The 20,450-nt window shown below is 39.0% G+C and overlaps 1 protein-coding gene across 10 annotated transcripts in view; it reads right to left on the minus strand.

Annotated features, from left to right (window-relative positions):
* Positions 1-8,354: 8,354 nt before the first annotated feature.
* Positions 8,355-20,450, minus strand: part of Agfg1 (ArfGAP with FG repeats 1) — a 49,038-nt gene continuing 36,942 nt past the window's right edge. For 5 of the 10 annotated variants that reach the window (XM_057758039.1, XM_057758030.1, XM_057758013.1 and 2 more), the window contains 6 exons: positions 20,121-20,197; positions 19,854-19,946; positions 15,401-15,448; positions 13,378-13,536; positions 12,419-12,510; positions 8,355-11,873 (listed from right to left, as the gene is read on the minus strand). In XM_057758039.1, coding sequence (XP_057614022.1) covers positions 11,814-11,873; positions 12,419-12,510; positions 13,378-13,536; positions 15,401-15,448; positions 19,854-19,946; positions 20,121-20,197 — 529 coding nt within the window. In that variant the 3' untranslated portion in view covers positions 8,355-11,813. The remainder of the gene's footprint in view (positions 11,874-12,418; positions 12,511-13,377; positions 13,537-15,400; positions 15,449-19,853; positions 19,947-20,120; positions 20,198-20,450) is intronic. The other 5 variants (XM_057758021.1, XM_057757986.1, XM_057757971.1 and 2 more) reach the window with 4 other exon arrangements.

Here is a 20,450-nt window from a genome sequence, read left to right on the forward strand (position 1 = left end):
TCTTGAACTCAACTATATACGCCTTTGGTAATTTCTTTCTCACTCTCGTATCTGAAATAGGGTCCAGTCATTCTTTATTCCAGTCTAACCTCAATCTCATGGAAATTCTGCCCAGCTTGGCCTCTCAAATGCTGGGACTACAGGCATGTGTCACTACACCTAATTTACTCCATACTAATGATGTGTCTCTAACTCAGACCCCACTCGAGTCTCATTTGCTGATGATCACGATCTACACATGACTGCTGTGACGTCTAAAGCTGAGCTTGATATCTTCGCATCACCCCATTGCTTCCCAAGAGAGCACTCTTCATCCAACTCTCCTAGTTAGTTGCCTGAGAACTGACTGCTCTCACCCTTACAGTCTCATTATGCAGATTCAAGATGCCAAGAAGTTTTCCAAGTTAACACAGCCCCACTGTGTTCCTTCTTAAATCCCTTTTCTCTGCAGCCAGCCATATCTCAAAATTGTAGATCTGGCTATATTCAAACAACTCTTTTAATTCAGAACTCCAACACAGCATAGGAAGATCTATCCTGTCTTTTACCAGTTCAGCCTGGCCTCATAATGTTGCCTCCAGTCTGCATTTTCTCCACACTATATAAAGTTTCTGCAAGCCCTGTATTTTTGAACTACTTGACCTCCACGCTTGCACTGCTCGACTTTGAACTACAATACTCTTCCTTGACTTCAAACCTCAGCTGGGTTTTCTTTTTACAGAAGCCCTTTGCCAGTCTCTGCTGTACTCATGGCACCGCAGCTTCCACTTCCCGAGGATTTGTCTATGTCCCTCACTGTACTGTAACTTGAACATAATTCCATGTTTGCCACTAGATTTCTGGACCAGCATTCTATATTAGCTACAGTTAAGTCCTAATATCAAATTAGTACCTGGCTCATGGTACATTTTAGATAGTTGTACGGGTGAAGATATTATGTTCAGAAAGTATGAAGTGATTACTTTCAAGGACTGCTACTGTTGAATGTTAGCTCTTATTTTTTGCATCAGTGAATCCAAAAGAACACTCATTTACCTAAAAAACATTGAGTATTAGACGCATGTTTCCGTGGGCATGCCACAACAGTAATTCAGTCAATTTTTGAAGAGTTACTGTCATGGATGATGTCACTGCCCAGTGGGCAGATGCAATGACCTATAAAACTATGCTACGCGACTGGACATCATCAGACATATATATCCCATCACTCAAAAGACAAAAGTTAAGAAGATAGCTAGTCAGATCCTGGTCTAGGCTACATGATAAATCCAGGACCAAAATAATTTAGGCTAATCTAGAAGCATGCATGAAGATATCAGAATGTAAGTAACAAGCACCTGTACTTCAGCTGCTCACAGGCTGAGGTAGAGTCTGGGCCCCGTCTGTGTTAAGTGATCTAGGGAGGGAGGCAAAAGAAGAGATAACAAACACATCAGACTTAATTGATAGATATAGTCTATACTTCCAGTGTTGTTTTCCATAAGTCATGAAAAAAATCTGATAAGGTCAGGATTAAGCAAATAAAACCAAAAAGAACTAGAACAAGCAAAATTTAGAAAAAAAAATACCTAGGGCCACTTAAAATAAAAAACAAACAAAACTTACAATAGTACAGGGAAGGGTGAATGTGAACCCAGCAAATACCTTTGTAGTTACCCAGGCCTTGCAAATAAGAACCATGAACGGTGAATTCCAGCTAATCTTCACTTAAAATTGGATCTTCAAAACGATACTATGGACACAAGGAATCGGTGAAAATAGTCTATATTCTGGGCTGGGGATGTAGTTATTAGCTGTGTGCTTCCCTAGCATGCATTAAGTGCTGAGTTTGGTCCCTAGCACCAAAACAAAAAGCAAAACTAGGCACTTCCCATCTACCCTCCTCCCACCTACCCATTCAGAAAGGGGGAGGCCTCCAGTGTGTTTGAAAAAAAGGATGGCAGGACCAAGCTCCTCCCTTGCATCAAGACTGGGCAAGGTAATCAAGCATTGGGGCCAGGTTCCCAGAAGCCAGCTAAGCTCCAGGGACAGGTCCTGATCTTACTGGTAGGAGCCTTACAAAGAGACCAAGCTACACAACTGCCACATACATGCAGAGGGCCTTGGTTGGTCCCATGCAGGCTCCTAAACTGTTGGTTCAGGATCCATGAGCTCCCACAAATTCAGGACAGCTGTCTTTGTGGCTTCCCCTTGAGATAAGCCCCCACTCATAAAGTCATTCCTCTCTTTCTTCAGTAAGATTCCAGGAGCCCAGAGCCTGGTTGTGGATCTGCTTCCATCAGTTACTGGACAGAGTACCTCTGATGACAATTAGGGAAGTCACCAATCTGATTACAATAGATGAAGGTCAGTTCAGGCACCCTCTTCACTATTGCTAGGAGTCTTAGCTGGGGTAATCTTTGTGGATTCCTGGGGATTTCCGTGGTGCTGGTTTCTCCCTAACCCCAAAATGCACCATTTAGACATCTCTTTCATTACCCTCCCCCTCTGTCCTGCCTCCAACTGGCTACCTCAAGATCCCATCCCTTCATCTCTCCCTCTGCACCCCAGTTTACCCAGATCTCTTCTATTTTCCCCTTCCCATCCATGCATCCCTCTTTAGGCCTTCCTTGTTATCTAGCCTTTCTGGGGCTATGGACAGCAAGTTGGTTGTCCAGTACTTTACTTCTAATATCTGTCCATTTATGAGTACATAGCATGTTTGTCTTTCTGGGTCTGGGTTATCTCACTCAGGATGGTTTTTCCTAGTTCCATCCATTTGCCTGCAATTTTCATGAGGTCATTGTTTTTTACAGCTGAATAGTATACCATAATGTAAATATACCACATTTTCTCTACCTATTCTTCAGTTGAGGGGCATCTAAGTTGTTTCCAAGTTCTGGCTATTATGAATAATGCTACTAAAAACATAGTTGAGCAAGTATGATTGGTATGGTATGATTGAGCATCCTTAGGGTATATGCCCAAGATTGGCTAAGCTAGGTCTTGAGGTAGGTTGATTCCCAATTGTCTGAGAAACTGCCATATTGATTTCCAAAGTGGCTATGCAAGTTTGCACTCCCACCAGCAGTGGAGTGTTCCCCTTACCCACATCCTCTCCAGCATAAGCTGTCATTAGCGTTTTTATCTTAACCATTCTGACAGGTATAAGATGGTATCTGAGTCATTTTGATTTGCAGTTCCCTGACTAATGACGTTGAGACATTGCTTAAATGGCTTTCAGTCATATGAGATTCGTCTGTTGAGAATTCTGTGTAGATCTGTACTCCATTTTTAAGCTGGGTTACCTATAATTGTGATGTCTAGTTTCTTGAGTTCTTTATGTATTTTGGAGATCAGCCCTCTGTCATATGTGGGGTTGGTGAAGATATCTTCTCATTTTGCAGGCTGCTTTTTTGTCTTATTGACTATGTCCTTTGCCTTACAGAAGCTTTTCAATTTCAGCAGCTCCTCTTTATTGTTGATCTCAGTGTCTGTGCTACTGGTGCTTAGAGCAACTAAGTGAGCATTCTTTTTTCACCCAGCTCTCCTTACATCAAATTCCCACTAAATCATGCAACTCCCCAAGTAAGCAGGTTACTATTATAGTTCCAAACATTCCCTATTTTAAGATTAGCAAGGGCAGCTGATGTACATCTATAGGGCCAACACTAAGAATGTGAGGACACTGGCTGGAATTTTTAAGAGTCTGACTGCCCACACGCAGCATATAGAAAAAACTACTACTGCATGTCCTATATCCTGCCATCCACGCTGTCTTTCCTCTTCTGGCTGCTCTTTACATCTGCTTTGGGTTTTCTAACTTGGAAGCTGGACTCATTATATGCATCACAGCAGTGCTGCTGGGTGGACTTCTAACAGCTTCACAGCCTTGTGCTGTACGTTTCCATGAGAACTGGATATTAATTATGCAGTCAACACAAGATTTTTCTCTCCAGCATCTTAAGATTTATCAACTCTGAATTATTCAACCTAACACTAGCCACAGAAACACAAGAGAATTAAGTGAATGGTTGTATACCAATGGTTTCATAAAAGGTTTCTTGCACAAAGTCAAAATTATAGAAAAGACCGAGAGGTATGATTTTACAAAGACACATCTACGAAGACCAGAAACAGAAAAAACTTATAAAACACAACTCCACGTGACTTTACTAAATGTTAGCATACAAAAAGGCTCAAAGTCTGTGCAAAGGCTTGAATCCAGGTCCTTACTCACACTGCACAGCTGCTGTGCCACTGAGCTACATCCTCAGGCTTATAAACCAAACTGCAAAAGGGTCATACTAAAAAATCGGGCAAAATCCCAAGAGAAGTAATCTGCAGAACAAGAAAGGGTGGCCAATCTCACATTATAATTCACAAAATATAAAGTATTAGATAACACAAATATCAGTTAACACCATCAAACCATCAACTTGACAAGTATTTACACTCAAAATTGATAAGGCATAGGATTCCAAAAGCATCCAGTCTTGTTATTCCAGCAACTAAGACTATCTAGACAGTTCTGTCCAAACATGGAGAGAACTGGCAGCCTTCCAGGAACGAACTGGGCTAAAAACTGGCTGAGACCTGCACATTCTAGTGGGTTCATCCAAGCATTCTAATATTTCTTTGCTATTTAGAAAGACTATTTGAAAAAATACAAACACTGAAGGGAGGTTCAGTGTTGGAGGGCTTGCTGAGAAGGCACAAAACCCTGGGTTCAATTCCAAACATTGTAGTCAAAGACTACATTTTGCTATGTATGTTGGAAGGACTTGACATTTTAAAAAATAACTGGACGGGAGTATGACAATATCCAAAATGTAATTTATATAGGTGTAAACTTGCCAAGATTGAATTACAAAAGCCATACTTAGCATCACGTGCCATTACTCAAGCTGCTCCCATTGTTGTATCTGTGTACCCTGTAATCCTCCTGAGATAACTATGGAGGGCCCGGAGCCATCCCCGATGGTGGTGGGCAGGTCCCAGCAGAGGATGTAAAGAGCTGGCAAAGGAGGTAGTGAGCTAGGTCACTGTTGGCTGTGCACCAACAGTGACAACCACAAACATTTTAAATTGTGGAAATCTTGTGAAGATTCCAATTAGTCCTTTAAAACCTTTTTGGGGGCTTAGGGAGAAACAGTCTTATGTGGCCAGCCTCCACAGTGCTAGAATTATGGGTGTATACCACCACACCTGGTATTTTACAACTTCCACAGATCTCAAAAGAGAACAGGATAAAAACTAAGATTTTTATTTTGCTTTTTAAAGCAACAGACTCAATGAAGCTACTAGATTCCATCAAATAAACATTCCAATCCAGACACATGGTGAAACTAAGCCAAGAAAAAGTCATTTCTGTAGGAAGCAGGTGCGGGGGAGCCTCTGACTATGTCACCAGAGACACCGAACTATCCTTCACTATGAGCAAAAACACTTAACCTCTAGCCTACATGTTCTCTAACTGCATATGCGGTGCAGGAATATGTGCTATGACTGGTACAACAGAGGTGCTGCTTTCAATTTCTTAGGCACTGTTGTTATATGAAGACACAATTGAAGAGGCCATCCCAAATGGTATGCAAAGTCATGTCTTTATTTTTTTTAGCAATATTTCACAATGAACAAGAAATTAGTTAGACTTATCTGTAGAGCATTTGCCTAGCATGTGCAAGATCAAAGTTTTAATCTTCAGAATCTCCAAAAATGGAATGATACAATTATCAAAATCAGTGTTTTAAATACCTAAAACCAATTCCCACACTGAGACTGAGCTTTAAAAACCTTAGCATGAGCATTTTCCAAACATACATAGCCCACAGACAGACAGCCCCTTCCCTACTCTATACTTTTACCCTTCAAATAGAGTAAGTTATTTAATCAGTTACTGCTATTTTATCCATTATTCCATAGTGTTCCTCATTAAAAACAAACTTTTCTAGGAAGCAAATCCTATGCATAACTATACTAAATGCATATTAATTTCTGTAAGAAATCAGAATCCAAACTTTTGGACTTGTTCCCCAATGCTTTCCAAAGCAAAAGCTAACTTGGTTTTGAAGACAAGGAGTGAACTCTAGTTGTGAACAAGCAGACTGTACTTTCTTTTTACGAACACAAAATTCATTCTCCAAGCTGAGGTGAATGAGGCAGAGATGCAGAATACTGACAAACTATAAAACAGACTTCAGGCCATTCTTTCAGAAACAGCAGGTGTCACAGGTGGGGGTGGGCAATGACTGAAAGAGTGAGGTGTAAAACAGACAAGAGCTTCCACAAGTCTCTCAGTCAGAGCACACAGAATGGCCTTGTGACTTAATTTAGAAGCTGTGATTTTCCACGTAGTTTAAGAATGAATTGAGAGCTGAAAAATTTCTCAGATGGAAATACAAAAATAAATTTAAAAAGCTGGTGAGTTGCAAAATAAAATTATCTGTTTTATAAAAAGTTTCTTATTAGACAAAATCAAGAATTTTCACCCAAGCATATGTATCTTAAAAAGTGTTCCTCCAAAAGGTCATCCGCTCCTGGATCCTGATGCCATGCACAAGATGGGGTAGTGCTGGGAGTGGTAAACAGAAAGGCGTCCAAGTTAAAACAAAGGCAGAACCATGAAAGGCATGCATAGACAGAGATAATGAAAGACAAGCATGCTGAAGACCATGAAGACAATAAAAACTGTATGTGAGAGAGGGTAACAGTCTGTGTTCACCGTATACCGTGTACACTGCACAACTGTAAAAATTCTACGCATGTCATTTAGAACATATAAGAATGTCTAAGCCTTTAAAAACCTGGCTCTACTCACCACATTCTAGGAACACTGACTATCGTTAGTTTACAACGCTTGCTGCCTCAAGCCACTGACTCAATAGTCATAGTCACAAGGCTCCTTGAGTATTTGTTTAGAGTGTAACTTACATAACAAGTGATCAAGATTTTGGAGAACATATCAATTTAAAATTTGATCAAATGGCAATGTTTATCAGCAAATAAAATGTTCTGTCTGGGATTCTTTCTTCCTTTTTACAAAATTCTGAATCATAACATTCTGTTTACATTGCTGGACAATGAAACTAGAGACAGAAAATACGGATAGGACACCAGGTGTACCATGTTGGCAGAAGTCTTCATTGGAAAAAAGCAACATCAAGTCCTATGTCAAAAGAAAAGGTGTCAGAGACCTATTCAAGATATACCTTTTTAAAGGCTTAGTGAAGCACTGGAATGTGTAACCAATAACACTCGGGTACGGGTGTTCTTCAGGATCCCTTCAAGTCCACGCTCCACCCATGGGATTCAAGATCAAGACTTGAGAATCACACATCAGGAGAAAGTACAGCACCTTTATAGCCTTATACCAGAAAAAAACCATCATCTTCTTCAAATCTTTCACAGCACAGTGTCCTTTCAAGAATGTTAAACTAGTGTCCAGACTCTTACAGAATAAATCACTAGTAATATCAAACTAAAGGTTTTTGGGGTTTTTTTTTTAATTTATTGATTGATTGATTGATTGACGATTTCTGCCTCCTCCCCGCCACCACCTCCCTTCTCCCTCCCCATCCCCCGATCAAGTCTCCCTCCCTCGTCAGCCCAAAGAGCAATCAGGGATCCCTGCCCTGTGCGAAGACCAAGGACTACCCACCTCTATCCTACTGCACGTACTGGCTTTGTGGGAGCCTAGGCAGTTTGGATGCTCACCAAACTAAAGGTTTTTGAAGCCTGCATGTAATCATCAAAGGGCTGATAAAACTAGTGAATGAGTTGTAGGATCACACATCAGGACCGAGCTGTAGTGGTCTAACTGGGGCTAAGGACATCTACTGGCGTGTCTTTCAAACTGCATTTAATGACATCAAACTGCTAGTCAAACAAGCCTGTTGCTACAAGGCAGGTTCCTGTTCTTTTCTTCAGAGATAGCTGTGAAACACCAGTAACCTCCAAGGTACACCCCAGTTATTCCTTCATTTGTTCAAATACAACCACATGAAAAGCAAATTAATGATACTGCTTAGGAATAGACAAAGTTCAACTGGCTTGAGGATAAATTCAATACAATAAGCTAATTTATACAATTTTAAAATTTCCTTTAAAAAGTAATTTTAAAACCATAAGGGGAAAGGACTCCATAAATAAAGGAAAGCTGCCCCACACAAAGAATCACTGTCAACTTGAGATATAAGGCTGTCCCATCACTCACTCCACCACTCTAAAGGTAAGACTCTGGGGTGGGGGTGGTGATGCACATTTTAATCCCAGCACTTGGGAGGCAGAGGTAGCTCTCTGTGAGTTCCAAGGACAGTCAGGATGATGCAGAGACCCTGTCAGAAAAGAAGAAAACAAAAACAAACAAAACAGACTCTACAGAGCAAATGGTACTTAGTTTATCAAAGTATAAAAAAATTCATGTTAAATGATTTAAACACTTTGAGAAATACAGGAAGTAACTTAAATTTCAAAATAAAGAGAACCTAGCCACATCTAAATAAGAAAGCACAATTTAATCCAACAGTACTTTCTCCCAAAAATAAGAGTTGTAACTAGCTTACCTGTTCTGTCTTGTAGATTCCATTACATGAGCTGAGAGAAGAAAACTACTCAGTGAGTCCCTGATATATGAAAGGGTGTTAAAAACTCCACACCCACAATATCACCACTATTTAAAGTAGCTAATAATGTTAAAAAGTTTAAGATTTCAACTGGAATTTCACTTTTTCCCAAGCAACCCCTTAAAGCTCAGATGGGGCAAGGTCTCATCACAGGTAAATATACCAGAAACATACATTAAAGTGCTGTGTTCTCAAAATGTTATCTGGGGCCCTGAGAAGAGCTGCCCCAGGTCTCACTGCTTTTGCTCTAGTTCTAAGATGGTGTGCGCCTTTCTCACCACCTGGATTCCACATGCACAGCGCAGCTTCCAGTTCTTTTCTGCTGTGAGACAGCGAGTCTGAATATAAGCGGCATGAGGATCTCAGGTTCTACTGAGCCTGACACTGAAAAGGTGGCAGAACAAATAGTGTTTGTTTTCACTTTGGAAACGCTATCTGACACCAAATATCTAGGTTCACAAGTAACAGGACTGTTACAACTATATTTAAAAGTTACGTTTTAGAAATTCCTCTGTACTGATTTGCAATATAACTCATGAAAAATTCAAGTTTCATAAACAAAAGCTCTTTGGGGGATCTTAATAGTTATAAAAACTATAAACATAAAACATGTTTCAGAAATGCTCCCAACTTTGCGACTGGCAAGAACGACTACTAACAAAGCATCTCCCATATAAGGGGTGTCCTATTTACAAAACAAATTATTTTATGGAAGAAAATGACAACCTGTCCTCTATTTTCAAAAGAATCTAAAATAAAACATTCCCTGTGTCATAAAAACGTTTTTAAACACAGTTTTTGCCACCCTAAAAGACAAATTCATTTCTGATCAAAGACAGAACAGGAAACGTGTTTCAAGCAGAAGGATGAAGATCCTTGGCCCCGTCACTCTGAGCACTGTCCTTCACATGCTCAAGACAGTAACTAAACTAGAAGCAAAACAAAGTTAAATCTAAAAGATTTTTAAGAGAAAGATGATGAGAGAAACCACTTTAACACTGGAGCTATTCTGAATCTAAGTTTTTATATTTTGTTTATGAGCACTCACTAAAAGTCAGTAATACAGGTTCCCCATTTAATTACAAATCTCAAGATCTACTAGAAAAAAATAGCCTTTAAAACTATTTTGGTAACAACTGTTTAATTTACTTAATAGATGGGAAGCCTGATGGGCTGTCTGTGTAATGGCCTACAATTATATAGTCTAACTTTTGTACATATGAATTGATTTGACTCTAATACAATCTCAAACAGTTAAAGACATTCAAATTCTCCTTCCATAAAAATAGATGAAGACCCCAAATGTACAAAGAACTCAAGACTATGCCCAAAGTGTAGCTGAGCCTGAGCAGTGGTAACAGGAGTCTCAGGGGCAGGGTGCTCAGAAAGGTCTGAGACTCGGGCATGTCATTTGTCAACTACATATAAATCACACCTGGTAAGGAGAGCAGCAGACTGCAGCCCAAGTAAACCCCAGACTTAAGCATGACAGCAACAGCCACCACTGCAAATGCATCCAATATGAATAAAATGTCTGAGCAGACTGATGCTTACATCACCTAAAACTTTGCTACAGGCATTACATACTGCGTGTATGCAACTTTAGCTTTTTGGATGGCACAGTCATTACCAGTTGTACTAATATCGCTGTCCTCTGGATGGCTGTCCCTACAGACTTTGGCAGTGCATGCTCTCCATCCTCGCTTTGGACTCCTTCCTTTCATCAACACAAATATGCTATGGGCCAGTACATCAAATTATTAAACTTTCACATTCAAAGAAACATGTATGTTCTACATACAGAATCATGACTTAGGGGTGTTTTCAAAGCATTTTTTTTAATGATTTCAGTTCTCTTAGTTGTGTTTCGTTTTGATGAGAGGGCCAGATTATCTTGGGATGAACGAGGCATTACTACATATAAATAATTAAGCAAGTTCATTTGAATAGTAACAAAAAGATAAACTAAACTTAGTATTGCTATCTTTTTACACAAAGTATTTCATCACTTTAAGGTAACATTGGGTTCCTGTTGCTTTCCCCCAAACAAACAAACATATGTTCTATAGATAGTTATCAGTCTGTCTAGAATCAAACAAACAAACATATGTTCTATAGATGGTTATCAGTCCGTCTAGAAAACGGGGGAAGCAGGAGAGGAACTCAGGTGCCATCATGTCACAGTCAATGCATGTCTGCTTCCAATACATTCAACGACAATTAAAATGGAGAACAGAAAAAAAATAGTTAAAATAGGCCTTTTGCAGTCTGAGAATTCAAGATCTTTAAAAATATTTGTAAATACACATACATGCAAATTCTCCATATTTACAAATTTCACAAAATTAAGAAGTTGCAGAGAAATCAGAAGTAGCATGGTGAATCTGACAAGCTACATTTAAATGCTTTTCTACTGTTGCAGTCCTGAATATAGCAGTCCTAGTAGTTTTAATAAATTTTCTAAATGGCCTTTTAAAAAAAGTTAGTCACTAGAAGTCTTTAAGAATTCAAGATGTTCTCAACTCGCTACTCATTATTTAAGGCCACTTTGGTAAAGGCATTGCAGCAAGAACACAAAAACAATAGCATATTTTCTAATATTTATTTTGTTCACCTGCAAACTGTAGCAAAACATGATCAGCTTTATTCTGCAGACAGGTGTCCTCCACATCTTTAAAGAATTTAGCCGTGTATAAATAGAAGAGCTCTTCAGAAGGAAAAATTCAAGAATGAATAAAACCTTCCAATTTTGACTTTGAACTTTTCAGAAGCGATGCTTCAAATGATTTTAGTCATTCATTCCAAGATATATGACAGCACCTTAAAAGTGGCTGATCTATTTCCTCAGTAACATTTCTCACATAACAATGTGTTAAAGTTACAAATACTGATATGCACAAATAGCTAATTTCTAAGAAAAGTATGTACAGTACTGCAGCATAATGAATGTGGGATCTGCAATAACTTAATATTAGCCAATTTTTAACATACATGATGCCGCTACCTTTTCCTGCCAATTCACAAGTGAAAAGTTGTTGCTGAGCCCTCTGTTTTGCACGTATTACCTGGTGTTTAATACACAATGCAGGCTTTTGAAAGACTTCTCTCGTGTTTAAAGCTAAGATCAGTGAAACAAGACAACAGGGCAAGAGGCGGAGAGATGTAATATGATCACATAAAAGTTCGTTCCAGTACAGTGTCTATATAAGGCTATAAGAAAGGATTGGTTGATGAGCTTCCTGTTGGAAATTGTCCTGTTGGTGCACCAGTCTATTGGAAAAAACAGACAAAATAAACAGAAATGATGTTTGTAGGAGATGAAAGCATTAAATTGTACTTAGATTTATAACTTCATTCAAACTTTTATTAAGAATTTTTTAATGACATCACTTATTCATCACTGTTGCTGCCAACAAAGTATAAAATCAACTATCACTTGTCCCAGATCCCCGCCCTTTCACATGGGCTCACGTCACATATGCAGAGCTTCAACAGTGCCTAAAAGGGACCTGGCGTCTAAAAGGAGTACTTCTAAGTTAAAATTTAAAAAACATCTTGTTCTTAAGACTGCTTTCCCTTAAATCCAATGGATTCTCCAAGTGTAACTGTGACTAGAGTGCATGCACTTCACATTATAAAATAGCTAATCTGCTGTCCACAACTTCTTACAGACATTTCAAGGGCCATACATAATCTATAACACCATATTAACAGAACACTAAGTTGTATGCAGGAATAGTAACGTTCTGTTTTCTCTAGTTTAAAAATAAAATATAACTTATTTTTAAGGTGTTTTAAAGCTGAAATTCACTCACCATAAAAGGATTACTAGACACTCCAGCAGCTGCAACTTGACCAAAAGGGGTTACCACAGGTTTTGTCTGTCCGAATGTTGCGAAACCTGCACCTTATTTAAAAACAAACAAACAAACAAAAAAAAAACCACAAAACCCATCAGTTATAAGCTACACTGCCACCAAGAGACAGTCCTAGTTTTATATAAATTCTTTCCAGATGGCAAACTGAAACGCAAAATTAGGTCTCATGTCTTTTTGGACACCAAAGACAAGCATTCTATGGCATGTATCAAGAGCCTCAGAGCTCTGAAAACAATCTAACTCAGCCCAGAGTAGGTCACTGGCTGTCAAAGGAGCTAGCTGATTGATGAGTGTGTGACTATTTGAGAGGGGTCATGTGCACAAGTCAATAGATTCTACACAACACCACAGTATATCTTATGAAACAAGTTATCATTTATGACTATTCTATGCACTGTATTTCCTAATTACTATATAATGTCTGAGATCCGAGGACATTCTTGAAATGTATGGATTTGAAACTTCAGCAAGTAAGAAACTAGGTAAGAAAGGCTGAGTAATCTCCTAGCCTGTTACTGTCACTGTCACCTACTTAAGAGTGTTTATCTACAGCATATACCTATACCAAAAAGGCACAGCAGGAACCATTCTTCACAAAAATAAAATCTCCATTTCAGTCAAGAAATACATGAGAACACAAGATGGACTTATAAGACAAAGACATAGGTGATTCCGAGAAGAGCTTTACAGTCACTGATGTTTCCTAACATACGGTTAAGGAAATTTACAAAACCGCAATAAAACACTCACACATATGACCTCCGAAAGGCTCTTTTCTGTAGTTAACACTCAGTGCATAAGACTACAGCAATCGTAAGAGAGTCTCGAGCACTTAACATCACACTATGTAAAGGGCACTGTCTACATCCTGTAGACAGCCAAATGTTCAAGCTTACCATTGGGCTGCTGAGAGAAAGCTGGCTGCTGAGGGAAAGCTGCTTGGGCTGGGAAGGCGGGCTGTTGGAAACTGCCACTAAAGCTGGTGGGGAGACTGTACTGGGCAGGAGTGCCAAATCCTGCTGGCATACTCATGGATGCGGTGCCAAAGGTAGCCGCTGGCAAAAGAAAAGGAGGACAGATCAGAGACACACACAGCAGTTAACAGCGTGGAACATGCAACACTTACCTTGAAAACACTAAGACACACATTGAGGGCATCTGAAAGCCCCAAATCCTGACACAGTAAGTATAGAATAACACTGTCTACTGCAACTGTAACATAACCTAAGAATTTCTGTTCTGAAATGCAGTAACCAGGAAGAAAGTACAAGCGCTATCATTTGAAATCCACCCCCACCCCCACCCCCCAAAAAAACCAAACTTCCCTAAGCAATTACCTAAAGCCAAACAATAGCCTGCCTTCAGAAGTCAGTCATACTGTGGTGTGTATAGGAGTATACATCCTGGGTTTGAGGCTGTTCTCCTATGTCTAATTTAAAAAAACAACCAAACTTTAATTACTAAGGTTCAGGATTCTGTAGAAAAAAATTTAAGACCTCTTCAAAAGAGTTCATTAAAAATAGACAATTTATAGGACAACTAGGGTAAAAGGTAGGGCATTCAAAACTAGTTTTATAACTACAGCCAAAGACAAAGAAAGGAATTCTATTTAAAACATTAATGTTATTATAGTAAGTTCCTACTAATTATATATTTGTGCCTATACACAGTCTTACATATGTATACATACACATACATATAAACATATACTTCTACATTCCCATTTCAAACTCTGGAAGTGATTGGAGGATATCTGGGATTACTAAGCTGCAGAAGTTGGTGTAAATGTATGAAGATTGGAAAAGAAGTGCAAAGGGCATTTTTAGAAGAGATGGAAGACTATCAGGCACATGGTCCAGTGTCCACGTTACTAGCTCCTCCTTGGCTTGTTGTGCTGGTGGGTAGAGCATGAGCTGGAATCCATGTGGAAATCGCCAATGTTTATGTGGCATGCCTACATCATGCCCTATTTACATAAGCAAGGATATTTATGAACAAACTCTCACTTTAAAGATGTGCAACAGCAGGACACTATGTGAGTAACTGGCAGGAAATACATAAAACAGCATCTTCCCATGAGCCGATGATATGCTCGTTACAGGGAGGGACTTAGTGAAATACGTGACAGCAATGTGCTTTAACTGTACACTACTGCTTTAGGATACAATGAAATACTGTAAAAGCCTATTTATTTATTGAATTTCCTGATTTCAAAGGTAAATGATTCAAGGTGAAGAAATTAAATACTAAAAGCACTCCACAAGATGTTCTTACCAAAAAAACCAAACACACTGAAAAGTCTGTTACTCACAGCAATCCTAATGTTTGACAATGTGAATTTACTCATTGAACCTAATTAGACTATAGACAGTTTCTTTTCTTTTCTTTTTAATTTCTTTACTACTTGGCAGCGAGGGAGGAAAAGAAAAGAAAGGGAGAAGAACAGGCTACTGGGAAGCAAGTGAACGAAAGAAAGCCTAAGCACACTGCGGGGAGACAAGAGGTTTCACTGCAGACAGACGCACTGATGCGACTGACAAGTCACTGCTAAAAGCACTCAAAGCAAAGCTTGGACAGTTAGGCAGAACCAACTCCAGGAGAAAAAGCAAGAAAATGATTTGGTACATCAAAAGGTATCACTTAAAGTACTAAGAATTTAAACGTAATTAAAATAATCAAAATAGCTATGTGTGACCATGGAGGTAAGCAATAATGCTTTTCAGTATTAAAATATAAATCATTACATAGGATTTCCATGTTACTTTTAATACAACATGACCTTGATGCCACACATCCATGCCCACTCCATATTAAAACATGGAAATACCTTAATTTCACATGCAAGGATTCAAAACACTAGCAGAAGTTTCCACAAGCAGCTAGACAAATTGCCACAGAAATCTAGTTGTGGCCACCTACCAAAATGAGCGTGAGGGAACACTTGAGAATGCATTGCTCCAGAAAGGCCTTACGGGAAGCCATAAAGAGACCAAGGTCAATTAAGTTATGTACAGTTACTGTTAAAGTAAAAGTTAACTGGTTTCATTAAAGAGCTCTAGAGTTAGAACACAATGTTGCCCACTGGGTATCACAGGAATATACAACAGAAACTCACCCACAAAAAGAGACCTCTCATTCAATTATATTCATAATATTGTAATATGTCATTTTTAACAGTTTAGAACAATAAATACCAAGTGAAGAAAAACTGATAAAATATATTCTTAAAAATAATCCTTCACAGCTGAGTACAGCAGTCTATACTTTTAATTCCAGCATGGGGAGGGGGAATTATCTCTGAATCTGAGGCCAGCCTTATCCCATATAATGAATTTCAGACCTACCAGGCCTGCACAGTAAGACTGTCTCAAAACAAAAGTAATTTTAGCTCTGTTTTATCATGTGAAGATATAACTATAACCTTAAAAATGGTACAGTGAGAGCCAGGCATGAGGGCATACACTTGAAATCCTGACAACAGTTTAGAGGTGGAAGCGGGAAAATGAGTAGCTCAATGACAGCCTCAGCTACAAAGTAAGTTCAGGGCCAGCCTAGGCTACAAGAAACCTTATTTCAACACACACACACACACACACACACACACACACACACACAGCATCATGAGACACATCCATAAACCTTTTCTTTACCAACTGAAAATCCAAGACTTGGACAGAATAACACAAGAATGTTTTCTTTACAAATCAAGATATTATCTAGAAGTACCTAAAAATAAATGAGTTAAGAATTATGAAGAGAAAAATCATTAAACATACAAAATGAGAAAGCGAGTCTAGCTCCTTTGGTCTACTTAAAGCACCATGACTGACTGGCGAAATGCATGCTGTGTACAACTCACCTGGTATGCAGGACAGAACTATATATACTTGTGTAAGTAACACAAGAGAGACTCAGCTTACTCAAGTCTAAAGCTCTGTTCTGGCGTTGTTCAATAGTGTGGATTAGGGTTATTTCTAAAATATATTTCTACATATTCTAGACTGGAACACTTTCTAGAGTACCCAAATCTGAGGCACAGGGTGACAGAAGAGAACAACTCTTGAGTTTTGGCTCTGCCACTTTCTTCCCCTATTATGTTTGAACTAATATAAACGTCAGTATACTCGTCTGCAAAGGGGACGATGGAAGGATAGACAATAGGACCCATGTGCTTCACAAGGCTGCTATCAGAGTAAGCAGAGCAGTGAATTAATACATGGAAAGCAAGAAAAATTTTTTCTTACCAATTTAAACAGCTGTTATTATGGTACAACTGGTAAAGCTCCTACAAGCATGAAGTCCCAAGTTCAATCCCAGAATCCATGATAAAATCCATGTGGATATTATCAGATATTACAGGCCTATAATCCCAGACCAGGAAAGCTTCTGCTGTTTCTACACAAGAATCCCTATGGCTTGTAGGTTAGAGAGTTAGCCTAACCGGTGAACTCCAGGACATTGGGAGCCTCTGTCTCCAAGGACACAGACGGCATTCTTCCAGTGTTGGCCTCTCACTTTCTGAACATGCCCGTGTGAGTATGGATGCACACACACACATCTTTAAAGTCAAAAAAGGTTGAAAAGAAAAGTTTGGACAACGCATTTAGCTCTCAGAAATCTAAAGGCTTCAACTAGTCTTGCCTCAGTAATGCTTGCTAAACTCTGCTTTCTCCGCATTTCTCCTATGCACTTATTATTAAGGCACAGAACTCTTTCCCACTGAATACTGTTTTTAAAACTTCTCAAGACCAGCAATATGGTTCAGCAGATAAAAGTGTTCACTGCATAAGCCTGAAGCCTGAGTTTAAACCCTAAGCCCCACAATGACAGAACTGATTCCCAAAGCTGTTTTCTGACCTCCAGACAAATGCTATAGGACAGTCACAGAGCCCCACCACCAACTCTACTCCAATTTCTCTCTAAAAAACTATCTTAAAACTTCTCTGTCAAGGTGACAGTTAACCAGTATTAACCACCACCATACTGTAGTCTGAAACAGAGTTGGTAGTGTAGGCTGGTACTTAATCTTCAGGAGCATAGAACTGTCACACACTGTTCTTCCAAAGCTATCTCAGAAGAGTATTTCACAGGGTTAACACAGCTGAGAGGAAAGAAAGAGTCCTCGAGGAGTCCAAGTGATGCAAAGCCTGGGAAGTCCTAAGGCCGGTGTAGCTCCAGAGCACTGCAGATCACTCAACTGATAATGACCGAAGGAGGACAGGCCATGTGATATATTCCAAACACCTCATAATGCAAACATTACTTTGAAATAGCCAGAAATGGTGGTACCTGCCTTTAATCCCAGAATTCAGAAGGCAAAGGCAGGCAGAGTTCTTTGAGTTCAAAGCCAGTCTGGTCTACACACCAAGTTCTAGGATAGTCAGGGATCCACAGTAAAACCTTATCTTTAAAAAAAAAAAAAAAAAAAAAAAAAAAAAAAAAAAAGCAAGAAAACAAAAAAACCAAAAATTATTCTGAAATAAAAATTTGTAGAAATAGTATTTTCTTTCTGATAAACTTCAAAATTAAATAAATATTGCTTATATTCCTTGTAGATTTTATATATAATCTTACCATTTAAAATGCTTTCATATTCAAAGGCAGTAGGAAGTTCCCCTAACTCTGAAGTACACACAACACACGCACGCACGCACGCGCGCACACACACACACACACACATACACGATGATTTACAGCATCTGACTTCAAACAGCCTGGCTGTCCAGGAAGCACTGCTCACACTGCAGAGCTAAGCACAGCATTTAACTGGAGCTATGCTACTATACTCTCAAACAAGATGCAATCAGCGTCTCCTCTTTGGCATCTTGATAAGCTACACAATTTATTGTGGCAACTTTAACACAGCACACATTAGGACAGTTGGTTCTCCTTCCACCATGTGAGCTCCAGGTCATGAGGGATTATGGAGAGATACCTTTACGCAAACATCTAGCCACTGCATGAGCCCCTGAACAGGCCATTTTTTTTTTTTTAATTAAATCTGATAAGAATTTCAAGTACTTAAATTATGACTAAGGAGTCTGTGTAAAACAAAATTTCTGGTATCAAAATTTCTAATTTTTGCTTCTTTGTATAGATAGGTTCTCCCTGTGGTAGTCCAGATTGGCCTCTAACTCCTGATCTTCCTCTGCCCTTTACTGCTGGGCTACAGACAAATACCACTACGCTAGTTCAACTTTGATAATTCTTAGTCTTGAGAACAATAAAGATATTTATCATAATTACCTATTCTTAATGATTAGATAAGTTATAATGATATACTCTTAAAACTTCAAATCAACATTTGCTGTAATTAATTGGCATTAAAGCTCTGGTTCCAATCTTGCTCTCAAACACATAGAAACAAAGGTCTGGATAGAGTAAATGACAGCTAGTCACACCATCACACCTACTGGTGTGCCTTGCCAGGCCGTGGCAGCAATACAACACTGGAAGAAATGCAAGAACGATGTGACTGGCTTGGGTGTGAAACAAGTGTAGAAAAAAGGGTGAGAGGATAAACAGAGCAGTGAATGATAAAATGTTCAAGTGCTGAACTCTAAAATGAAGAGTGGTATAGTTTAGTTGGAAGAGTGCATGCCTAGGATGCAGGAGGATGCTAGCACGATCTTATAAAACACAAAAAGCAAAGAAACATAAAATAGGAACCCTGAAAAGAGGCAAGAGATATTAGAGTTAATATAACAAAATTTACTCATCTGATATAATCTCCTAGTGTTTTTATAAAATGTTTTATTAACACTGAATGATCGATAGCCAATCTGGCACCATACAAGCTGGACTATCATCAATCAAGTTCTTCTGCCCTCATTTGACCTTCCTTATCTGAAAAACCAAAATTTGGACCAGAAGGGTTGAAACATAACTTCTCAGGCCCCCTGGGACTGTTAAATTCCTAAATTTTATAAATTTTCAGTAGCATTTGTCTTTGTTATTTTAGACCAGGTCTTTCTTTCTTTTTTTTACTTTTCACTTTTTTGAGACAGCGTTTCTCTATAACTCTGGCTGACCGGGAACTAGCTCTACAGACTATGCTAGCCTTGGACTCCCTAGTGCTGGGATTAAAGGTATATGCCACGAACACCCATTAAACAATGTCTTTGCATGTGACTCAGGCTAGCCTCTTACTCACTATTCTCCTGCCTCAGCCTTCTAAGTACTGGGATGAAAGATATAAGCCACCACACCCAGCTGCCTGCCATCTTGTGTTTCTGAATACACGCACCTACCCTTTCTTGTACTGTGCTTCAGTAGAAAGAGGCCTTTTGTTTAGGTATGCTTTATAATAAACAAATAAATAATAAACTCCTTCCCCCATGGTTGTGGTTCCTTGATCTGTCTTTTTTCTTACCTGTTGCTCCTCTGGCATTGGTCTGAAATGGGTTTGTAGACGATGCCGCAGAAGGACCAGTAGCAGCAACAAATGGATTCGTAGAAGGCGTAGCTTTTAAAAAAGTATAAAATATGCTATAAAATCCTAATACTTCACACTCAAGATTTTAAAACTTTCTTCACTATATTTTTCAAAACAGAAATGTGAACATTTTGATAATAAAATGCTGCTCTCTTACTATATTCCCAGCACCCCTAAAAACATTCTCTATGAAAAAACACATACCCCCAAATGGAGCAGGCCCACTTGAAGCAGGTTGTGTCTGAGCAGAAGCACCCACAGGCACGGTTCCAAAAACACTGCTGAAAAGAAGATCAAGAGTCAGCATTCAATAAGGACATAAGGTCATCCATCTACCTACACGGTGGACACAAGATGTGGAAACATAAAATTAACTGTTCTAAACATCACTGTCATTTTCATTTGTAACTCAAGATGAGTTTACATTATGAAAACTACTGAAATTCCAGTAACAAAAATGTTTACATATGCCGTCTCTGTCAATCAGTAGTATATAGAAAGGGATAATTAAAAAAAATATGCATCTAAGACTGG

This window comes from Chionomys nivalis, chromosome 2, assembly GCF_950005125.1.
Source record: "Chionomys nivalis chromosome 2, mChiNiv1.1, whole genome shotgun sequence".
In the NCBI taxonomy this organism is placed as follows: domain Eukaryota; kingdom Metazoa; phylum Chordata; class Mammalia; order Rodentia; family Cricetidae; genus Chionomys; species Chionomys nivalis.